This window comes from Astatotilapia calliptera, chromosome 19, assembly GCF_900246225.1.
Source record: "Astatotilapia calliptera chromosome 19, fAstCal1.2, whole genome shotgun sequence".
NCBI lineage: Eukaryota > Metazoa > Chordata > Actinopteri > Cichliformes > Cichlidae > Astatotilapia > Astatotilapia calliptera.
This window is the reverse complement of record NC_039320.1, coordinates 16,570,840-16,589,702: the sequence shown is the minus strand read 5'-3', so window position 1 is coordinate 16,589,702 and position 18,863 is coordinate 16,570,840. Positions and strand designations below refer to the sequence as shown.

At 40.2% G+C, this 18,863-nt stretch overlaps 2 protein-coding genes across 7 annotated transcripts in view; both read left to right on the top strand.

The window, feature by feature from the left end:
* Nucleotides 1-21: 21 nt before the first annotated feature.
* Nucleotides 22-2,902, top strand: rab32b (RAB32b, member RAS oncogene family). The gene is made up of 3 exons (XM_026151424.1): nucleotides 22-479; nucleotides 2,090-2,367; nucleotides 2,738-2,902. Exons 1-3 carry the CDS (start codon nucleotides 266-268, stop codon nucleotides 2,900-2,902), a joined length of 657 nt encoding a protein of 218 aa, XP_026007209.1. The 5' UTR covers nucleotides 22-265.
* Nucleotides 2,903-8,007: 5,105 nt separating this feature from the next.
* stxbp5b (syntaxin binding protein 5b (tomosyn)) overlaps nucleotides 8,008-18,863 on the top strand; it is a 29,811-nt gene continuing 18,955 nt past the window's right edge. For all 6 annotated transcript variants that reach the window (XM_026151712.1, XM_026151711.1, XM_026151710.1 and 3 more), the window contains exons 1-5: nucleotides 8,008-8,217; nucleotides 9,503-9,600; nucleotides 15,852-15,933; nucleotides 16,303-16,403; nucleotides 17,606-17,740. In XM_026151712.1, the coding sequence (XP_026007497.1) occupies nucleotides 8,074-8,217; nucleotides 9,503-9,600; nucleotides 15,852-15,933; nucleotides 16,303-16,403; nucleotides 17,606-17,740 (560 nt within the window). In that variant the 5' untranslated portion in view covers nucleotides 8,008-8,073. The remainder of the gene's footprint in view (nucleotides 8,218-9,502; nucleotides 9,601-15,851; nucleotides 15,934-16,302; nucleotides 16,404-17,605; nucleotides 17,741-18,863) is intronic.

Sequence of the window (18,863 nt, the reverse complement as noted above, 5' to 3'; positions counted from 1 at the left end):
TGGCTCTGTGCTCTTGGCGTGGTTGCTAGTGATTTATAAATCAAAGGTCAGCTTTTTATTGCTCTGGTTTGAAGGAAGAATTTCAAAACAGGGACACCGTAGGAAGTAGTGAGTGACACAGGGAATAACGCAGAGTGTTGTAACACTGTTATTTCTACAAATTGTTATTTTACTTTAAAACTCTGTGTAAATGTGACCTAGTTTTACACAATTATTAGGAAAATATTTTATCTGTCTCGATGCCTGTCAGCTCGTGGACCGCAGCATGGGAAGGATTTCGGTGACATTATCTACAGAGAAGCTTTTTAAAGTTTTAGTCATTGGGGATCTGGGGGTTGGGAAAAGCAGCATTGTCATGCGTTATGTTAATAAACGCTTTGATGAAACATACAAAGCATCCATTGGAGTTGACTTTGCCCTAAAGACAATTGAATGGGATCCTAAGACAGTGGTGAGACTACAGCTTTGGGATATTGGAGGTGAGTTTCAAAACTACAAAGCAAATTCCTGTACAAAAATACTGGATGAACAGGCTAAATCTAATTTTATGGCATCTGTTATAAACTCTGTAGAAACTGTACTGCGACACTTCTGTGAAAACACGATTTAAAAAGTTTCTCCAAAGCTTTTATCTGTAAACGTTTTAAATGTAGTAAAGTAATATCTCGATACATTTATTTATATATAATGTATATTTGAATAGAGTATACCAGAGATACACTCCCTAGCCACTGCATTAGGTATACATGTTCTACATAATGTCTAATTGGCATTGCAGCAACTCAGTGCATTTAGGCATGTGAATGGTAAAGATGAACAGCTGAAGTTCAAACTGAGCATCAGAATTGGGAAGAAAGGTGATTTAAATGACTTTTAATGTAGTACGGGTGTTGGTGCCAGACAGGCTGGTCTGAGTATTTCAGAAACTGCTGATTTACTGGGATTTTTCCCCAAAAAACATCTATAGGGTTTAGGGAGAATGGTCCAAAAAAGAGAAAATGTCCAATGAGTGGCAGTTCTCTGGGTGAAAATGCCTTGTTGAGGACAGCAGAGAGGCCAGACTCCTCTGAGCTAAGACAACAGTAACTCAAATAACCACTTATTACAACCATGATATTCAATGAATGAGCAATACATCAAACCTTGAAGCAGGTGGGCTTTAGCAGCAGAAGACCAGAAGTGTAAAAACACTGAAGTTACAGTTTGCACTGGCGCACCAAAATTGGACATATTGGAAAAACATTTCCTGGTCTGATGACTTTTGATTTTTTTCAGCAACCTTTGGAAGGTAGGTACAGAATTTGGAAATCTGGCTCCATCCTGCCTTTTCATCAACAATTCAGACTGGTTGTGGTTACTGTGGGTTATTTTTTGGCACATTTTGGGCCTCTTCGTTCCATTTTTTAAACCCCACAGCCTACAGAGGATTGTTGTTGACCATGGCCACCCCTTTATGTCCACAGCGAACCCATCTTGTTACGACTGCTTCCAGTCACAAATGTCACAAATCCAGTAGCAAGGTGTACTTAATGAAGTGGGTGCTGAGTGTACATTTACATTTAAAATGATAGAAAGTACACTTATTTGCCTAAAATATATTTTAAATAAACAAGAACTCTGGAGGAAAGCATTTTATTTGCACATAATATTCCAAAATTGCACATTTTTTAAAATTCATCCAAATCCATTTTTTCCCCTGTGGAAATTATATTTTAGTTCTTTTTTGGTGACACAACTTTTATACACATTTTTAAATTTAAGTTTAAATTTGCTGAATGCTTTAGTGCCTGGAAACTCAAGTCAAACTGCAGTGTTGTTGTTTTTTTGATCCATTCTTTACTCAGAGCTAATTTTAATCCTAGCCAGTGTCCATGGAAACATATGATTTTATTTCAGAAAATTATCAGTAGTCTCTCAGTTCTTACATAACATTTAGGTTGCAGTCAGATTTGACATGATAATTCAGACCAAAAAGAAATAATAGCTGCCTATCCATGAGAAAAAAAAGACACATTCCTACTTGCAGCCAGGTTTTATTAGAAGTTGAGCAAAAGGATCCATTACACACATAATTTTATTATCCCTCAAGGCCAAGAGAGGTTTAAGAACATGTCCAGAGTGTACTACAAAGAGGCGATGGGAGCAGTAGTGGTCTTTGACATTACAAACAGCTGCACCCTGGAGGCTGCCTCTGAGTGGAAGCAAGACCTGGATACCAAAGTGCGTCTTGACAGTGGCCAACCGATCCCTGCTGTCCTGCTGGCCAACAAATGCGACCTGACGGGGAAGGATGGAGCCTTGGTGTCCTCTCTGGACAGCTTTTGTAAAGACAACAGCTTCCTGGGCTGGTTTGAGACTTCTGCTAAGGTTTGTGCAACCATAGAAGGGGAATATGTGCCTTCAGTAACAGTCAGTGTTGGGTGTTTAGAGGTAATAACGTTAGGATATTCAGCAGATCATTAACTGATTATCTCAGGGATTGGATTCTGTTTGACTAATTTAATAGATTTTATATCTAAAAATATTCATATTGCAAGTAAGCATACTGCATGAGATCATGCATTAGACTTGCATGAGGGTATGCTCTATTGCATGTGTGAACTTTATCACTGCAGCTACTGCATATAACCTGTTCATATAAATATGTTAAAATATTAAAACACGCAGCCAAAAACTTAACCCGGCCGATGCACGCACAATGTTCTAAATCGTGTTCTTCCCTGCTTTTTTTTTTTAGGAAGATATAAATATTGAAGAGGCAGGTGCCTTCCTTGTCAAACAAATAATGCTGTGTGACACCAGCCTGTCCGCTGAAGAGCACCACTGGGATAGGATCAAAGTGAACCTGACTCCCACGGAGAGTCAGAGTCAGTCACTGTGCTGCGGGAGATCACTGTTCTGAGACAAAGAGCCAAACTAAAGCTACTGCTGGTTAAACAGAACCTGACCTGTTTGTGGTGCTGGGACATGAATCCACAGCCGCCTCAGTGAAGCTATGACAGAAAGCCACCAAGCTTCAGTAGCTTTATATTCATATTTCTGCTTTGCTGATTTTTCTCAATAATCTATGGACTGTGTGGGCTGCCTCATAAACACCTCTGTGGAGACAATGAGCTCATTCCTCTGATAAACCACTGATCCAGTCAGGATAATAAACAGATCAGCATGATACACATCCTGCTGGGAAAAGCCTGTGACACTCACTGCACAACCAAGACGTGCTAGTGAATGACCTACTATGATGAGGAGCCACAAGCTATCTAACGTTTATTCCCATGCAGAAAAACAGCGAAAATGTATATTTCATGAAATAGTCCTCATCAAATGACACTTTATTTGATTGCAGCTTCCACTGTGCCTTCATCTGTTATGCAAGCCATGCATATAATTATCTCTTAATCACTTTTGCAGTAAGATGAGCTAAGACCCAAGCATAAGCAAGGCATCTCAGATTGATATGGCAAAAAGCAGAGAAAAGCTATCAGCATGACCTGATTTTGGTGGAGAAAAGAGATTTGTGAAAATGCCCAGAGAGTACACAGTGTCCTATTCTGGGAGCAGAGCATTTAGTATGTATCTAACAAATATCAGAAGAGTGAGTGTATGTGACTGTATGTGTCAATGAAGTAAAATATCAGCCACTAAATTCTGGCTGAGATTGAAATAAAATCATTTGGAAGTATTTAGAAAATGACAAGCTCATCCATTCATCGCACACCCTCGACAGGTTACCAGGCTTATAAGTTCATTATTAGTTTAGTTATTGCTACACTGCCTAAAGTAACTGGTTAATTCTACGTTGATCAACTTAACAAATATATTTCTTGCCTCTTTTTCATGGACAGTTTGTTCATTTAAATCATGTCACCATGACCTTTTTAAAGGCTTGTAAATTTTATGCTTTAATCAGTTACAAGGTGTTTTAACAGAATACGTTTGAAATAATAACTTTTAATTGAGTGGTTTGTTTTAATGCTATTAATGTGAAATTAAAGTGCCTTTAAAGTCGGACATTTAAACCAGTGCAATGTACGATACCTTGTCTTGCTCATTGACATGTTTTGTGTTGCTCAGGTTATTTTTGCACACCAATCTGTTCTTTGCTGTCCTGTAGTTTTACCTTTCGGTGTCCTTGCAGTGCAGCAAGGGAACTGTTCTACATCCTGCCGCTGGTTACCTTTTCAGAGTAGCATTTGTCCAAATTCAGCCACTCTCTCCAGATGTGTCATGAGAATGGATTTAACCTTGGAGTATAATCACATAATGTTTTGTTATATCAGCAGTTGTTGACGTGGCATTAATTTGCATTACCATAAATTTCCCCCAAAATAGATTAAAAAGTTAAAAATGGGCACCATAATTTCCCATATTTATCCAAACCCCATCACAAATTCATCTGATCTCTACATGCTGATCAAAGGAGTTGCAGCATAAAAGCCAGCAAGGTAGTTTACCTCATGTGGCAATTGTGCCTGAGGCAAAACGATGGAAGAAGTAACACACAACTGCTAATTTTGGATGTATGTCCCAGTTTCTGGAGACCTACATTCAGAAGTCAAAGAGGGATGCTGGCCCCAATACTTTTTCACATCGGACACAAAAGCCCCGCTCCTTAACTTGTTTATAAATATGACAGTTTGAATGGATGGGAGCCTCACTCCCAGCAACAGATCCCATCACTTGTGCATTATTGATATTGCCCTGTTTTATCAGCCCTCCGGCGTGCATTTTCTCTGGCAGCTTCGTTCATATATTCATGACTGCATGACAATTTCAATTTAGTCAAACTTGTGAATAGGTTTATAAAGCATAAAGCTTTGTGCATAGCTTTGCTGTGCCTCTCACTGTCTCCCATTGTGCCTTGTGTGACCCATTTTATGATGTCCTGTGTGGAAAAAGTCTTTGAATAGCAGACATTTGCAGACATTCTCCTGCACCTACATTATATATGTTGATGTGCCCGAGTCCATAAATGCAAGAAAAGAAATGCTAGAATATGAATGAACCTATACCCTTTAAACTGACCACGTCCTGAACCATCAAGGGGCTCCATGATGACGGTCTGGAATCCTTACGTTGCTGTCCATGGTTCTGAATTTTTGTCACAAGGCGAGTTCTCAAACACAACAAAATACAGATTTAGAGGTTAATAGTTTTGCTAGTAGATGACGCCATCTAGTGCACAAAATATACCTGTGCAAAGACACTTTGAGAAGGGACACAAAGTGTTTTTTTCTTTTGTGTTGCTGTCCACATCAACGCTGAGACAAACTGATTCTATCTGAAAATCCTGTTTCTGATTCTAAAGGGTTATTGGCAGTACTGAACCAGTCCTGTTTCCCCCATCAACCACCAACATGCTTTGCTTCATCGCATCATGTTTCTGAATCAGATTTTTAAATTTGTAGCTACATTTGCAGCATTTAAGTGTTATCTATAGCAGTTTAAAGGATAAGCTAATCAGATGTTTTGCATGTAATGATCTGCAAAATAACCAGTGCCAATGAAGCTACTACTTTTTTAAAAGCAATATTTAAAGTAGCATAAAATGCAAATACTCAACTTCTTCCACTTTGTGATCAGTGCTGTTTGTCAAATCCACACACTGCACTGAAAATGTTTTTATTTATATTATTTGGTATGCATTCTTTTTTTTTCCCCAGCAGTATGAATAATTGAAGTTCATACAGTTATGATAAAAATAAAGTACTCACTCTTTCTATTCTAAGGTTTTACATATCAGGACATTATAAATAATAATAATAATGTGGTCCTTCAAGTCGGGCAAGTACAACCTCAGATAAACAACACATGACATATTACACCATGCCCTTATTTAACAAGAATTAAGCCAAAATGCAGAAGTAGACATACATGCGAAGCACATTCTCACAGGTTTCATAGGAATTACCTCTATAAACACAGACGATTTGACAGAGACTACCTGAAAAACATGTAACATTAACATGTACTTTGGTGTAGTATGGATGGTAGTAGGAGGTGGGGGTCTTTATCAATACCAAACGCTGAAGCAGTATAAAAAAAGAAAATACTAAAACACTGAATATAATACAGCATATTAGTACAAATACCTCATGCCAACTGTCAGACACAGTGGTAGTGGGCTGATGATGGTCACTGAGTGAACTCCTCTTCATACTAAAGCATTTTGGAGTCAAATGTGAGACCATCTATCTGAAAGTCAAAGCTTTCTGAAATTAGGTAACGTAACAGGACAATGATCCAAAGCACAGCAGCACAGATTCTGAGTTAATAAATTAAGCTTAAGAAATGAGAATACAATATGTTTTGTTTTGTTTTTGCAACAGTCAACAGGTAAGAAAGTGTCTAGAAGTCTATTATGTGTAGACAAAACACTGTAATCTTGTGTTAGATGCTTTTTTTGTGCTTGAATGATTCATGAGTCTAAAATTACATCACTCTTAAAATGGCCAGGTACAAGAACTGGACTGGAAATGGACAAAAGAGCAGCAAAGCAAAGCTTTGACATTCAGAAAGTCTGAGCCATTGTAAAAATTTACAAGAAAATCTACTTGGAAGCAAAATATAGGAGCAGTTCAAGACTTTTTGCACAGTGTTGTATGTGATATATTATTGAAAGTCAATACAAAACTTTTGACAGAATTATATCCAGAAAAGAACCAAAACTAAACAATGTCTTAAATCGAATTTACAAAAAGGCTCTGACGTTTTAAACGTGTATTGCAAAGGCCATGGCTTTAATGTCTCATTAGGTTAACTCGACAATTTTCTGTCTTTTGTGTCTTCCACGTGACTTTGTCAGGTGTACCATTTAAGGGGAATCAGTTAAAATAAAACTATATGCCCACATGTGAAGTTTTTTAATGGGCTAATTAAAAGAATGACATATCACAAAGGTGAATATTTAACCAGGTTTTCCAGCTTTGTGTCCAATTCTCTGCAGAGCCAAAATAACCTCAATCTTCTTCCTTGGGGAACATAAGGAATGAGGAAATACGGCCTATTTTTCAGAAATGCACAATAGATTGGAATAGAATACCAGAGGAGTACCCTTATATCGCGTTTCAGTGGGAAAGGGCGTTAGTAAAAGATGCTTGTGGCTACATTGTCTCCCTGCGTTATTTGTTTGCACTTTTAAACCACTCTTCAAAGGATTGACAGGTGTCACTGGGGTAAGGTTTTGCTTCCCTCCCAGCCCTCGAGCATTGAGGCTGCTCGGGACTCTTCTTTAGCCAGCAGGGGGCCGCAGGGCTATCTGAATTCCTTGTGTTGCTATGTAAAAAAAATTATAACTAAAAATTGTTTGAAGAGCTCACAGCGCCAAAAACGTTAAGATTGTGGCAAAAATAAGGACTTTGTTTTTGAGGATTTTTTAAAATTCTAATTGAATTTTGAGCCACACAAAATGACCATACATAGGTGTTTAGAAATAATAACACTCCCTCTATTAAACTTACAATAATTTAAGGATATTGATGTCTTTTAAATTGGTTTAATTTGCTATGATAGCTATCAAAATGTATACTGTATATAATGTATATGTATATAAATGTAAACCTATTTATGCTCTTCTTTTTTCTCAGCAGGTGTCAACAACACAAGCAGTTTTAAAGCGTTTTGTCAGCTCACATTCCGATCGAGGTCACCTAATCTGACGGGTCACGGAATACACCGTAACACCGGTCCTGCATCCGGGTGACGGCAGAGCGCAGACTCAATCCCCGCTGCAGTTCACTGCGTTTCCGTAGCCACTTTGCTACCCGCTGAGCCCTGGTTGGGGAAGGAGCTGGCGGAAACGACTAATCCCGGTCGACTAAACGCCAAAGCTGGCAATATAAATGGCGCATTAGGGCTGCTATCGGAAGGGACTCTCTAAACCAATGTTCGTGACTCGGGCGCTTTTGGAGAATGCGTTGGCAACACCCTCCGTAACATGTGAGATGTATACAGAAAGGTATTAACTGTGCGTTATTTCGGCTAACTAGCTAGCAGCTACCCCCTTCTCTGTATCCAATTTATGGTAGCTCGCTTGATCTGTTTTCTGAACCGTCGCTTGTGTACCGGAGGAAAATGAAGAAGTTTAATATTCGGAAGGTGCTGGACGGCTTGACAGCGGCTTCTTCCTCCTCCTCCGCAACTGCTCAGCCGGGTACTCCCAGGGAAAACGATGTTGTCCAGGAGACTTTACAGTCGGAGCATTTTCAGCTTTGCAAGGTGGGTTTCCGTTAATAACAGCTAACATTAACGAACTGACAGTCAGATGACAGCAGCGTGACACAAAAAAAGAAAAGAAAAAACGCTGACTGCTTTTATTTTTGGATATTAATTTCATTATTTAGGATGGAAACCACTTGAATGTGCACACCAGATTTAAAGTCACACACTTGAACACTACAATGTGATTTATTTATATGTAATTATTTTTTTAGTCTATTTTAGCCAGCCCTGCCTTGATGTAGTCCATAGTGGGCTGTTTGCATTGCTCTGAATCTTTGAAACTGTATATTCGTCACTGTAAAATATCATAAAATTACAACACAACACTCACCCACCCCATTTGGACATTGCTCACTTCTATTCATGCTGGAGGTGCAGGTCTAACGTGGGTTTTAATGCGAGTTGTTGAGGGCAACATCTGCAGCCTGTATTTCGTTTATCATAATAATAGTGGATCCACTGCAAATTTCCCATGTTATGTTTCAAAGGTGGTGAGAAGAACACTTTTTATTGCAAAAACTCCAACTCTAGTAAATATCCAGCACCTCTCTTACCTTCAGCTAAACTTCTACTTGGATTTTTATACTAAGCCACCACCATCCACGAGTGCAGCAATCGCTTCAGAGCATAATCTTTGTGGGTACAGTGCATAAGAGCATGTGAGTGAACAGCTTTGGCAAAATAAATAAATAAAACTGATCATTTAAATCATAACCTCACAGGTCACTACACAAGAGCTCCCCAGCCTTGTTTTTTAATCATGCACGGTTTAGTAATGCAGACTGTTAGGGCTGCCTGGAAAGGTTTCGCCCACCAGCTTCAACTCCAGCTGGGAGCAGAACAGGTCAGGTCCCCGGGTTACAGGGCCATGGCATTACCTGTTATGTAATCCTGCTGCAGGCTGCAGAGAGCTTATGGATGATTGAGCAACGTTTCCAACCTGAAACAATTGGGTTATAGATGCCTGATGATGATAATAATTTGGAGGATAAGCTACTGCAAGATTCTGACAATAAAAGTCCAGCTCAAGGTTGTCATATTGAGTTTTACTGTTGTTTTCCAAAATTAATACTTCACAGATATCAAGTAGCCATGAGAAAGATATTTCAATAATGTTTATGCTTTATCTAATTTCTTTTGATAATAGAGCACATTTTCCACATTGATGGATTGCATTTCTTGGAGACTATAATTTTTTAATGTCAGCTTGACTGTGTAGGAGATGATCGAATAGCTGGCTTAAGGTCTAATGTAAATTCTGCTTCTTCTTTTTTTCCTGCAGACTGTGCGTCATGGCTTTCCATATCAACCATCCTCAATGGCTTTTGACCCCGTACAGAAAATCTTGGCCATTGGGACTCAGACTGGAGCTTTGAGGCTGTATCCTTTTTCCCATGTGAAGAGTCATGCAAGGAAAGTAAAGGTTTACTTTTTTAAAAAAACCCCAAAAAAACACTCTCACCCACACAGTCGTGGCACACATGTGTAAGGAAAGTAAATCCGTGTCCAAGTTCCTGGAATCATTTCCAGGAACATTTTTCCACTTAAGTTGCCATTCAGCATTCCACAAAGGCACGGGAGTTCAGAGTAAATGATCCTTTCTGTCTATTGTCATCCAACGCTACAAAAAAAAGAATCTCCAAAACAAGCTAAAGGAATCTGAGTTCTTAGGCTTAGGATGTGTTTCTGTGCAACCAGCAGCCTCCTTCTCCTGGAGCACCCAGGCTCATTAGTGGTATCTCTGCAGTAGCATGAACAGCTCCTCTGCCATATGCCGAGGAGCCAACCTCATCAACTGTGCTGCCCAGTCAGTGCCAGGATGCCACTTCATATGTGCTGTAAACATAACTGGACTTGCACGACATGCACACACAATCAAGCTGCCACAGTGCTGTGTGGCCCCTCAGGCAGTTGGAAGTCAGTTTCGTATTTCTTTGTTTTGAAGGATAAAAATTTGCTTTTACAGCTAACATCCGTGACTCACAGCAGCAGAACTGCCCCTGGATTCCAGGCTATTAAACACTGCATGTGATAGTCTACTCATATCCAGGTTACGCCTTCAGGGCTGACCTATTAGTGTATCAGCTCAGGGTTTCCCTTTGTGCTGGTATCCTGCTTAAGAAGCCCACCTGCCTTGTTTAGATTTTCATTAAGTGGCTTTGTCCTCATCATTATCCACTCTCTAGATTAAGAGGGCATGCTGTTTTTTCACAGGGCTACTCCCACAGAACATACACTGCTTCCATGTTGTCCTAATGTGCAAGGTGGAGCTGATGGGATTACTGTCATTCAGGCAATTGGTCCATTTATCAAAAGATGGTCTGTATCGATCCACCTCACTGCCCCTGGAGTTTGGAACTGCTGCCACAGCTCAGTAGACATAAGTTCAATGAGGTGTCTACAAGCAATAAATGTCTGCTTTTACAAGATCTGCCTCTACTACAGCGTTTTAATCAGTGTGTAACTCTAGACATTTCCGTGCTCTTTCCAGTGCAGTTTTGGCAATTATAAAACCATCACATCTCGTGTTTAAGCACATGCAGATAATCTTTGTGTGCGGTGACCGTACACATCTTGAACTTTTTTAAAAACTAGACATCATGGTTGATCCAATAGCTGAGTACTTGGGATATATTTTGTTTGGTTGCCGATGCTATAAGCATAAGAGGTCCCTGGTTTGATACCGGCTTTTTCATTTGATGTGTGTCATTAGTGTAAAAGCACACATGTATAGACAAGCCAGCTCTCCTCTGACTGGTTGCACTTGGCAAACAGAATGTTTGAACAGCAGGTGGGTGGTTCTTCTGTGCTGTGTAGACATGGATGACTTCCTTAGATGACCACATTAGGGATATACTCACTCACTAACATTATACAGGGTGATGAGCAGGAAAAACCTAACATTTGAAGCTGTGTTTTCTCCCTGCATACTTTAATTAGTGAACCCAATATAAATATATTAATTTTAACTTTTTGCAAAATCAGCATTTTATTAGGTAAAGGCTGGTCTGATCGTGGTAGAAGTCAGAATTTGTTTTTGAAGGTTTTCAGAGTAGAAATGCTGTACCTGCTTCACTACGCTGTAGTTCCTTCTTTTTTGGTATTAATATCTGCACTTGTAGAAAGACTACTAAAGACATTATCAGTCTTCTATTGGTAAACTAGCATGAAAGAGAACTTCCTGTCATGCGTATCATCTGTTGACTTTGTGAGAAAACCTGCTGATGTTGAAATGCTGCGGTGAACCACAGTGGTTTACCGAACAGGGAAGTGTTGACGTTCATAGGGTATGACTGAAGTGTGTGATGTTTTTAGGGACATGGGGGGATATCCTTAAGAAGGTTACGAGAGCAAATTATTTGGCATCTGCTGTGATATGTCAAACTTTGTGACATTAGGACTAAAGTGTGCTTTCCTTTCATACATGGGTAAAAAAAATGCATCTGCAGGGTTTTCGTCAGAAAAGTTAACCCCAGTGGCTTTGAGTGAGACACCCATAGTTTTGTTTAAATTTAATGTTTGGTGCAGTTAGCAGAAACAGTAGTCTAAAAAGACACATTAGCTACCTTAATGGGTGTAGCTTACAGTGGGGCAAAAAAGTATTTAGTCAGCCACCGATTGTGCAAGTTCCCCCACTTAAAATGATGACAGAGGTCAGTAATTTGCACCAGAGGTACACTTCAACTGTGAGAGACAGAATGTGAAAAAAAAATCCATGAATCCACATGGTAGGATTTGTAAAGAATTTATTCGTAAATTAGGGTGGAAAATAAGTATTTGGTCACCTCAAACAAGGAAAATCTCTGGCTCTCACAGACCTGTAACGTCTTCTGTAAGAAGCTTTTCTGTCCCCCACTCGTTACCTGTATGAATGGCACCTGTTTGAACTCATCATCTGTATAAAAGACACCTGTCCACAGCCTCAAACAGTCAGACCCCAAACGCCGCCATGGCCAAGACCAAAGAGCTTTCGAAGGACACCAGGAAAAGTATTGTAGACCTGCACCAGACTGGGAAGAGTGAATCTACAATAGGCAAGCAGCTTGGTGTGAAAAAATCAACTGTGGGAGCAATCATCAGAAAATGGAAGACATACAAGACCACTGATAATCTCCCTCGATCTGGGGCTCCACGCAAGATCTCATCCCGTGGGGTCAAAATGATCATGAGAACGGTGAGCAAAGATCCCAGAACCACACGGGGGGACCTGGTGAATGACCTGCAGAGAGCTGGGACCAAAGTAACAAAGGTCACCATCAGTAACACACTACAACGGCAGGGAATCAAATCCCGCAGTGCCAGACGTGTTCCGCTGCTGAAGCCAGTGCATGTCCAGGCCCGTCTGAAGTTTGCCAGAGAGCACATGGATGATACAGCAGAGGATTGGGAGAATGTCATGTGGTCAGATGGAACCAAAGTAGAACTTTTTGGTATAAACTCAACTCGTCGTGTTTGGAGGAAGAAGAATACTGAGTTGCATCCCAAGAACACCATACCTACTGTGAAGCATGGGGGTGGAAACATCATGCTATGGGGCTGTTTTTCTGCCAAGGGGACAGGACGACTGATCCGTGTTAAGGACAGAATGAATGGGGCCATGTATCGTGAGATTTCGAGCCAAAACCTCCTTCCATCAGTGAGAACTTTGAAGATGAAACGAGGCTGGGTCTTCCAACATGACAATGATCCAAACCACACCGCCCGGGCAACAAAGGAGTGGCTCCGTAAGAAGCATTTGAAAGTCCTGGAGTGGCCTAGCCAGTCTCCAGACCTCAACCCCATAGAAAATCTGTGGCGGGAGTTGAAAGTCCGTGTTGCTCGGCGACAGCCCCAAAACATCACTGCTCTCGAGAAGATCTGCATGGAGGAATGGGCCAAAATACCAGCTACTGTGTGTGCAAACCTGGTAAAGACCTATAGTAAACGTTTGACCTCTGTTATTGCCAACAAAGGTTATGTTACAAAGTATTGAGTTGTATTTTTGTTATTGACCAAATACTTATTTTCCACCCTGATTTACGAATAAATTCTTTACAAATCCTACCATGTGAATTCATGGATTTTTTTTTCACATTCTGTCTCTCACAGTTGAAGTGTACCTCTGGTGCAAATTACTGACCTCTGTCATCATTTTAGGTGGGGGAACTTGCACAATCGGTGGCTGACTAAATACTTTTTTGCCCCACTGTATGTATTCAAAACTATTTCTCTTTTGTAGGCCCAGTGAGGGGTCAGTTTAGGTCAAGAGTGGGCCTTTAACTTTCCCAAGGGGCCACAATTTGGGCCTCATTGGAACATCTACTCTTACTAGCAGCAGCTTATAAAGAGATAAAATTAATATTGAGCAGAATTGCGTTCAGCTCCACACCATTCCCAGTTTCTCATGTGGTCTCATGGGAAGATGAATTTCCCACTCGTGACTTGTGCTATCCTGTGATGTGCTTACGGCGCTGCTATTGATTTCATGATTGATTACCAGATAATGGTTTTCTAAATTCTCAAAATGTATTTGATTTAATAGTATGACTGGAAATCTTAAAGTGCAGGTCAATACAGTTGCTCAGAGAGTTGATCTATTCAGTAGGACGCACAAATAGAGACTTCCAATATTACCAATATTTTCTGTATATTTGTGTTGTTTGTGTGATTGATTTCCCCACTTTTGTGCCAAGGAAGTCGAAATCTTAATTACAAAATATAATGCTATTTAATAACGGATAAAGCATTTTATTTAATCAGACAAAGCTAATATCCAGTCAGTTCATCGCTGTGTTGTCTTGCAGTCCAAAACGTTAATTAATTCAGGACAAGAAGCAGCAGGAACTCTTCACCTCTCAAAAACTGGAACCTTGCAATCAACTAACTGATTACTAAACTTAGGAAGTTACTTAATTTAAGAGAAAAGCAAATCATATGAAAGTTACCATATGACCAACAGTGTGAGACAGGAACTAGCATTTTGAGCTTTTTTGTTTTGTGGTGTGACCCATCTTCCTGTGTCCACACTGCCAATGAAATTAAGAAATAAAGAGAAACATGTATTGTTGTATAGATGGTCTATTACTATGTAGATTATACCTGTGGCCCCTAAGCTTTTGATCATGTAGTGTGGCAGGAAGTTAGAAAAGAATGCACTCGCTCCCCGCAGTGATAACATCTTGTTGTGAGGTTCGTGTTAGTAATTTCCTGCTAGCCTAGAAAGTAGCTTTGCTCAGCAGTACTATTAACCTATATTGCAGCTGAATCAGTTTTACAATACTTACAGCGAAAAGTTGATAATCACTGGAAAACAACACATACTTCGTGTTCACTGTTGCCTGGTTGCTTAAATGACCCCCACTGGATTACAGAAATATGATGAAAACACTGTTAAATATTACCATTCTTGGTTTTTCAGCTACCTCTCTGCTCTTATGCTCTTATTTATGCATCACCAGAGGGTATGCAATGGACTTAATGACTCTTCCTCCTCCTCCTCGTTCATTGTGGACCTATGGAAACATGATAACCATTAATAATTTTGACAAATGTTGTACACAACCTGCAATGCCAGGAGCTAAAACTGGACACAAAGGTCGTGGGTGAATGTGAGGTCAGTTGCACACAGCCTTCGACTGGCGCCAGCTAAAAAAGTCTTGACTCTAATAGTCTGAGTTTACCACTGTCATATAACGACCTGATGTCCACTGTTGAGCCCATCCTGAAACGGTGTCCTGAACCCCACCTTAGTTTGTTTAAGGAACTGAGGGATTGTTTGATCACTGCTTGCTTGTTTAATCCTGTACAGAATCATACTATTTGAGCCTTAAAATGGTTTAGTCGACATAGCTGCCAGTCTTTGGAGCATTTCTTTTGCATGCTAACATTAATAGTATGAGAAACACTGCACCTTTTTTTTGTCTCTGTGGTCTGTCTGTCTGTTCATAGACTGGCTGTATGATTAGTGCTCTTGTGGTTTCCTCCTCCTTTTGTGCTTGCATGCACAACTCAGTGCACATATGTCTCTGAGAGTGATTAGAGGCTAGTTGAAAGGATTTCCCCCAATTTCTCTTGTGATTATTCAGCTGCTTGTGAAAGTATTTTGGAGGTTTTTATCTGAGGCGTTACAGCCCCAATGCTTACGTGGCAATGCGTCTGACTTTTGCACTGTTCATAATTTGTGATGCCCCGTGTCTTTTATTAGCTGAACGAGCAGCCTGATTGCTTCTGAATGGACAAATTAAGCAGGCAGAGAATCTCTAAGTTAAACTTAACAGTCCAATAGAGAGAGGTGAGTGTGAAGTTAATCATGCTGCCGTCACACTGGCTGACGCATGTGAATATATGAGGGAGACAGGGCCCACTGATTTTATTTATAACTCATCAGTTTAGTGTGTTACATGCTTTTGCCTGTGCCTTTTTAGGAATGCAAGCGGAAAATGTCAACTTCCATTTAGTTCAGAAAAAACAAACAAAGAACTTAAGAACCTTTGATTAGAAAAAATCACAGAAGGCTGGAAATAGCAATTGTCACTTTCATCTTGAAATTATATTAGAAAAGTTGCAGCATTTTTAAAATAGGTTTTCCTCGATTTCTGCATGAACCTTCCTGGCACCTTTCCAGTTTTCTTTGACTGAGCAAACTTTTTTAGCTTTGGCCGTGCAGGGGTGGAGTGCTACTGTCAGCACGAGAGCAACGCTGCTGTCATCCAGCTCCAGTTCCTGATCAACGAGGTTTGTTGTCATTACCTGTTCCTTGTGTCCTTGTTTGATTTTCTCTCTCCTCCTCCTCACCACCTCTTCGCTCCCAGCCTGTTCACTCCTCTCCTCACACACCCAGCCATGAATCTATTGATGAATGTGCTTTTATACATCGATTAAAAGTAATGCTAGTGGTGTAACCTGTATTCATTTCAGTTCAATTCAGTTGACTTTACTTGAATATTGTCTCTTTGAGCTAATTTTACTTCAGCACACTTTATACTGTAGAGTCTACGAGCTTTATATCACATGCTTGTGATACAGCCATATAAAGTGTCAATGCCAAGCCACATGATGTTTTCTCAACGCAAATAACTGCTCTGTTTATCACCGTCACCACAGGGGGCGCTGGTGAGTGCCTTAGCTGATGACAGCATCCACCTGTGGAACCTGAGGCAAAAAATCCCTGCTATCCTGCATTCACTCAAGTTTAACAGGGAGAGGTACAGTAATGTGTTTGTTTGTCTGCTGCTGCATTTGCTGCAACACTGCATCTGATGTGAACAAAATTTGCCTTCACAGCTGGCCACATGCTGTGGGGCTGCACCAGCTGTTTTTAGCCAATAAGGAAAATCTGTGACTAATGGTTCAGTATTAACAATGCATCAAATTACTACATTTTAGAAGGAATGTGGCACCCACAGATTTTTATCACCCAGCTTTGCAATTTTTCTCAGCTCATTATTTGGATTTTTGGCCTGCAGATTTTCTTTCCCTCTCTCTGTTCAGACCCTCTTTCAAATGTAGCAGAAATTTTATGTTGGCCAGAAGGACATTATAATAATGCTATAGGAACACCGGAAACATAAGATGATCCCACCCAGGGGAGCGGCTATCTGCTGCTGACCCGGTGTTCACCGCAGTATATAAGGGATCATTTGTGCCAAGAGCCAATCGGTATACTGAATAATGAGATGCTGTGATGTGTTTTTATTGTTGTTATGTTGAAGTTTTATATGCGTGTATGTATGAATGTGGGTTGATGTGAAGGGATTTGATTCATTTTGTTTATTGCTTAGTGAACCGAAGACAATTTTCCATTGATGTTGATAATAAAGTTATTGTATTCTATAATCCAGTGGGACATATTTGCACTGAAATGGCAAGACAAAAATGAGCAGTAAACTGACTTAAATGGCAGTATATTTTGACTGTGTGCTACTTTTCCTTTCATTTAACAGTTGCTACAGATATTTTGCAGCATCTTGATGGTTTAAACCATCAGGTCTGTTAAAAGAAACTCCACACTTTTTGTTAAGTCAGTATTTCCAAGTTCATTTAAAAATGACTCCAGATTTCCTCTGGGAAAAAAAAATCACAATTAAGGTACAGACTAATAGCAAAAGACTAAACATTTTTGCAGGTTCATTCTATTTCAGATAGTAAATGTTGTGTATGACTGGATTCTTCTTTCACCCAGTTGAGAATAGGCAACAGTATTTACTCTGCTGTTCCCCCCAACTGATCTATATATAGTCTGGCTTCATTAGTGTGACACAGTGCAAGGCCTTTGTAATTAAATCTTACTCACTTGCTTCTTCTTCCAGTTGGACCAGCGTGATTAGGGACAAGGGTAACCGTCTGATGCCAACTGAGTCATGAGATAATAAAAAGCCTGGTTGTGATGGATCTTGATCTCTTCCAGAATCACATACTGCCACCTGCCCTTCCAGAGCAAATGGCTGTACATCGGCACAGAAAGAGGAAACATCCACATTGTCAACGTGGAGTCCTTCACTCTCTCAGGCTACGTTATTATGTGGAACAAAGCCATCGAACTGTGAGTCTGTATTTCACAACTACACCCCTCCTCCCATTACTCACTCACTATTTGCATATCTGCTTTGTGCAGCTGACACTCGACCAGGAAACTCAAAATTGCAAAGGAATGCGGTTGCCGGCACTTGCAGAAACAGTTAGTCCTGTAAGCTGAGAATACTGTAGCTCTGATCGGTATGAGGGCGGTATGGAGGTGGTGATTGTGCCATGCCAGGACTTGCAGTTGAGACTTCTGGAGGTGTTCTGTTAAATCTGGCAGCAAACATCTCTGATAGGAAGTGCCCACTTCATAACCCCAGTGACCCATCCTGTGTCACCCACTCCCTCGTGTAAACACCCACTGTAAAGTTTGCAAGGAATTTTACATCTTCTGAGGGGTTCCCATTTAATGTCACATGCAGGTGTATGATCGAGGTGGATAAAATCACTATCAGTATCTTTTCTGGTTATGATAGCATTTTCGTGTATCGAATACAGGTTTTCCCAGCACACAGGAATTTAAAGTGATCATTTTTAAACAGCTTTGCTAAATGGTGGATTATTTACTTGATACATAATTTAACAAGTGATAATAAAAATAATTTCTGGTCAAACAGGGCAGCACTGGCAGGTCGACGCGCTCTTCATACTTGCAATATCTAGCAAAGTTATTTTGCTAGATAAAGTTTAGGAATTCAGTCGTTTGGGTCATCCCTCCAGCATTCCCATTAGTACAGACTGAGCCATTATAACTGTGCAACATTTAACAGTTCTGTAAAAGACATTAAGTCTGTGTCTTTCAATGCCACCTACACTGTGTAGATGAAAGTACCAGACCACCTGCACATTATACCTACTGGAGCTGCTCCACTACGAAAAACCATGCCACGAAGATCCCAGCACACATGTTTAGTGCTGATGATAATTCAAGATGATGTTTGGAGCTTTGTGAATATTGACTCGGCAATCCATTGGACAATTTTACACTCTATGCGCCTCAACGCAACGCAGTTCTGTAACTTTGTGTGGTTTGCCTCTGCGTGGCTGAGTTACTGTGGTTCCTAAACACTTCCAATTTGCAATACCACTTACAGTTGATTGTGGAATATCCAGGAGGGAAGTAATTTCACAAAGTTGTTGCAACA

Coding starts and splice junctions, on each gene's coding strand:
- rab32b (XM_026151424.1), top strand. CDS start 266: ATGGGAAGGATTTCGGTGACATTATCTACAGAGAAGCTTTTTAAAGTT. Junction 480..2,089: donor ACAGCTTTGGGATATTGGAG/GTGAGTTTCAAA, acceptor TTATCCCTCAAG/GCCAAGAGAGGTTTAAGAAC. Junction 2,368..2,737: donor GGTTTGAGACTTCTGCTAAG/GTTTGTGCAACC, acceptor TTTTTTTTTTAG/GAAGATATAAATATTGAAGA.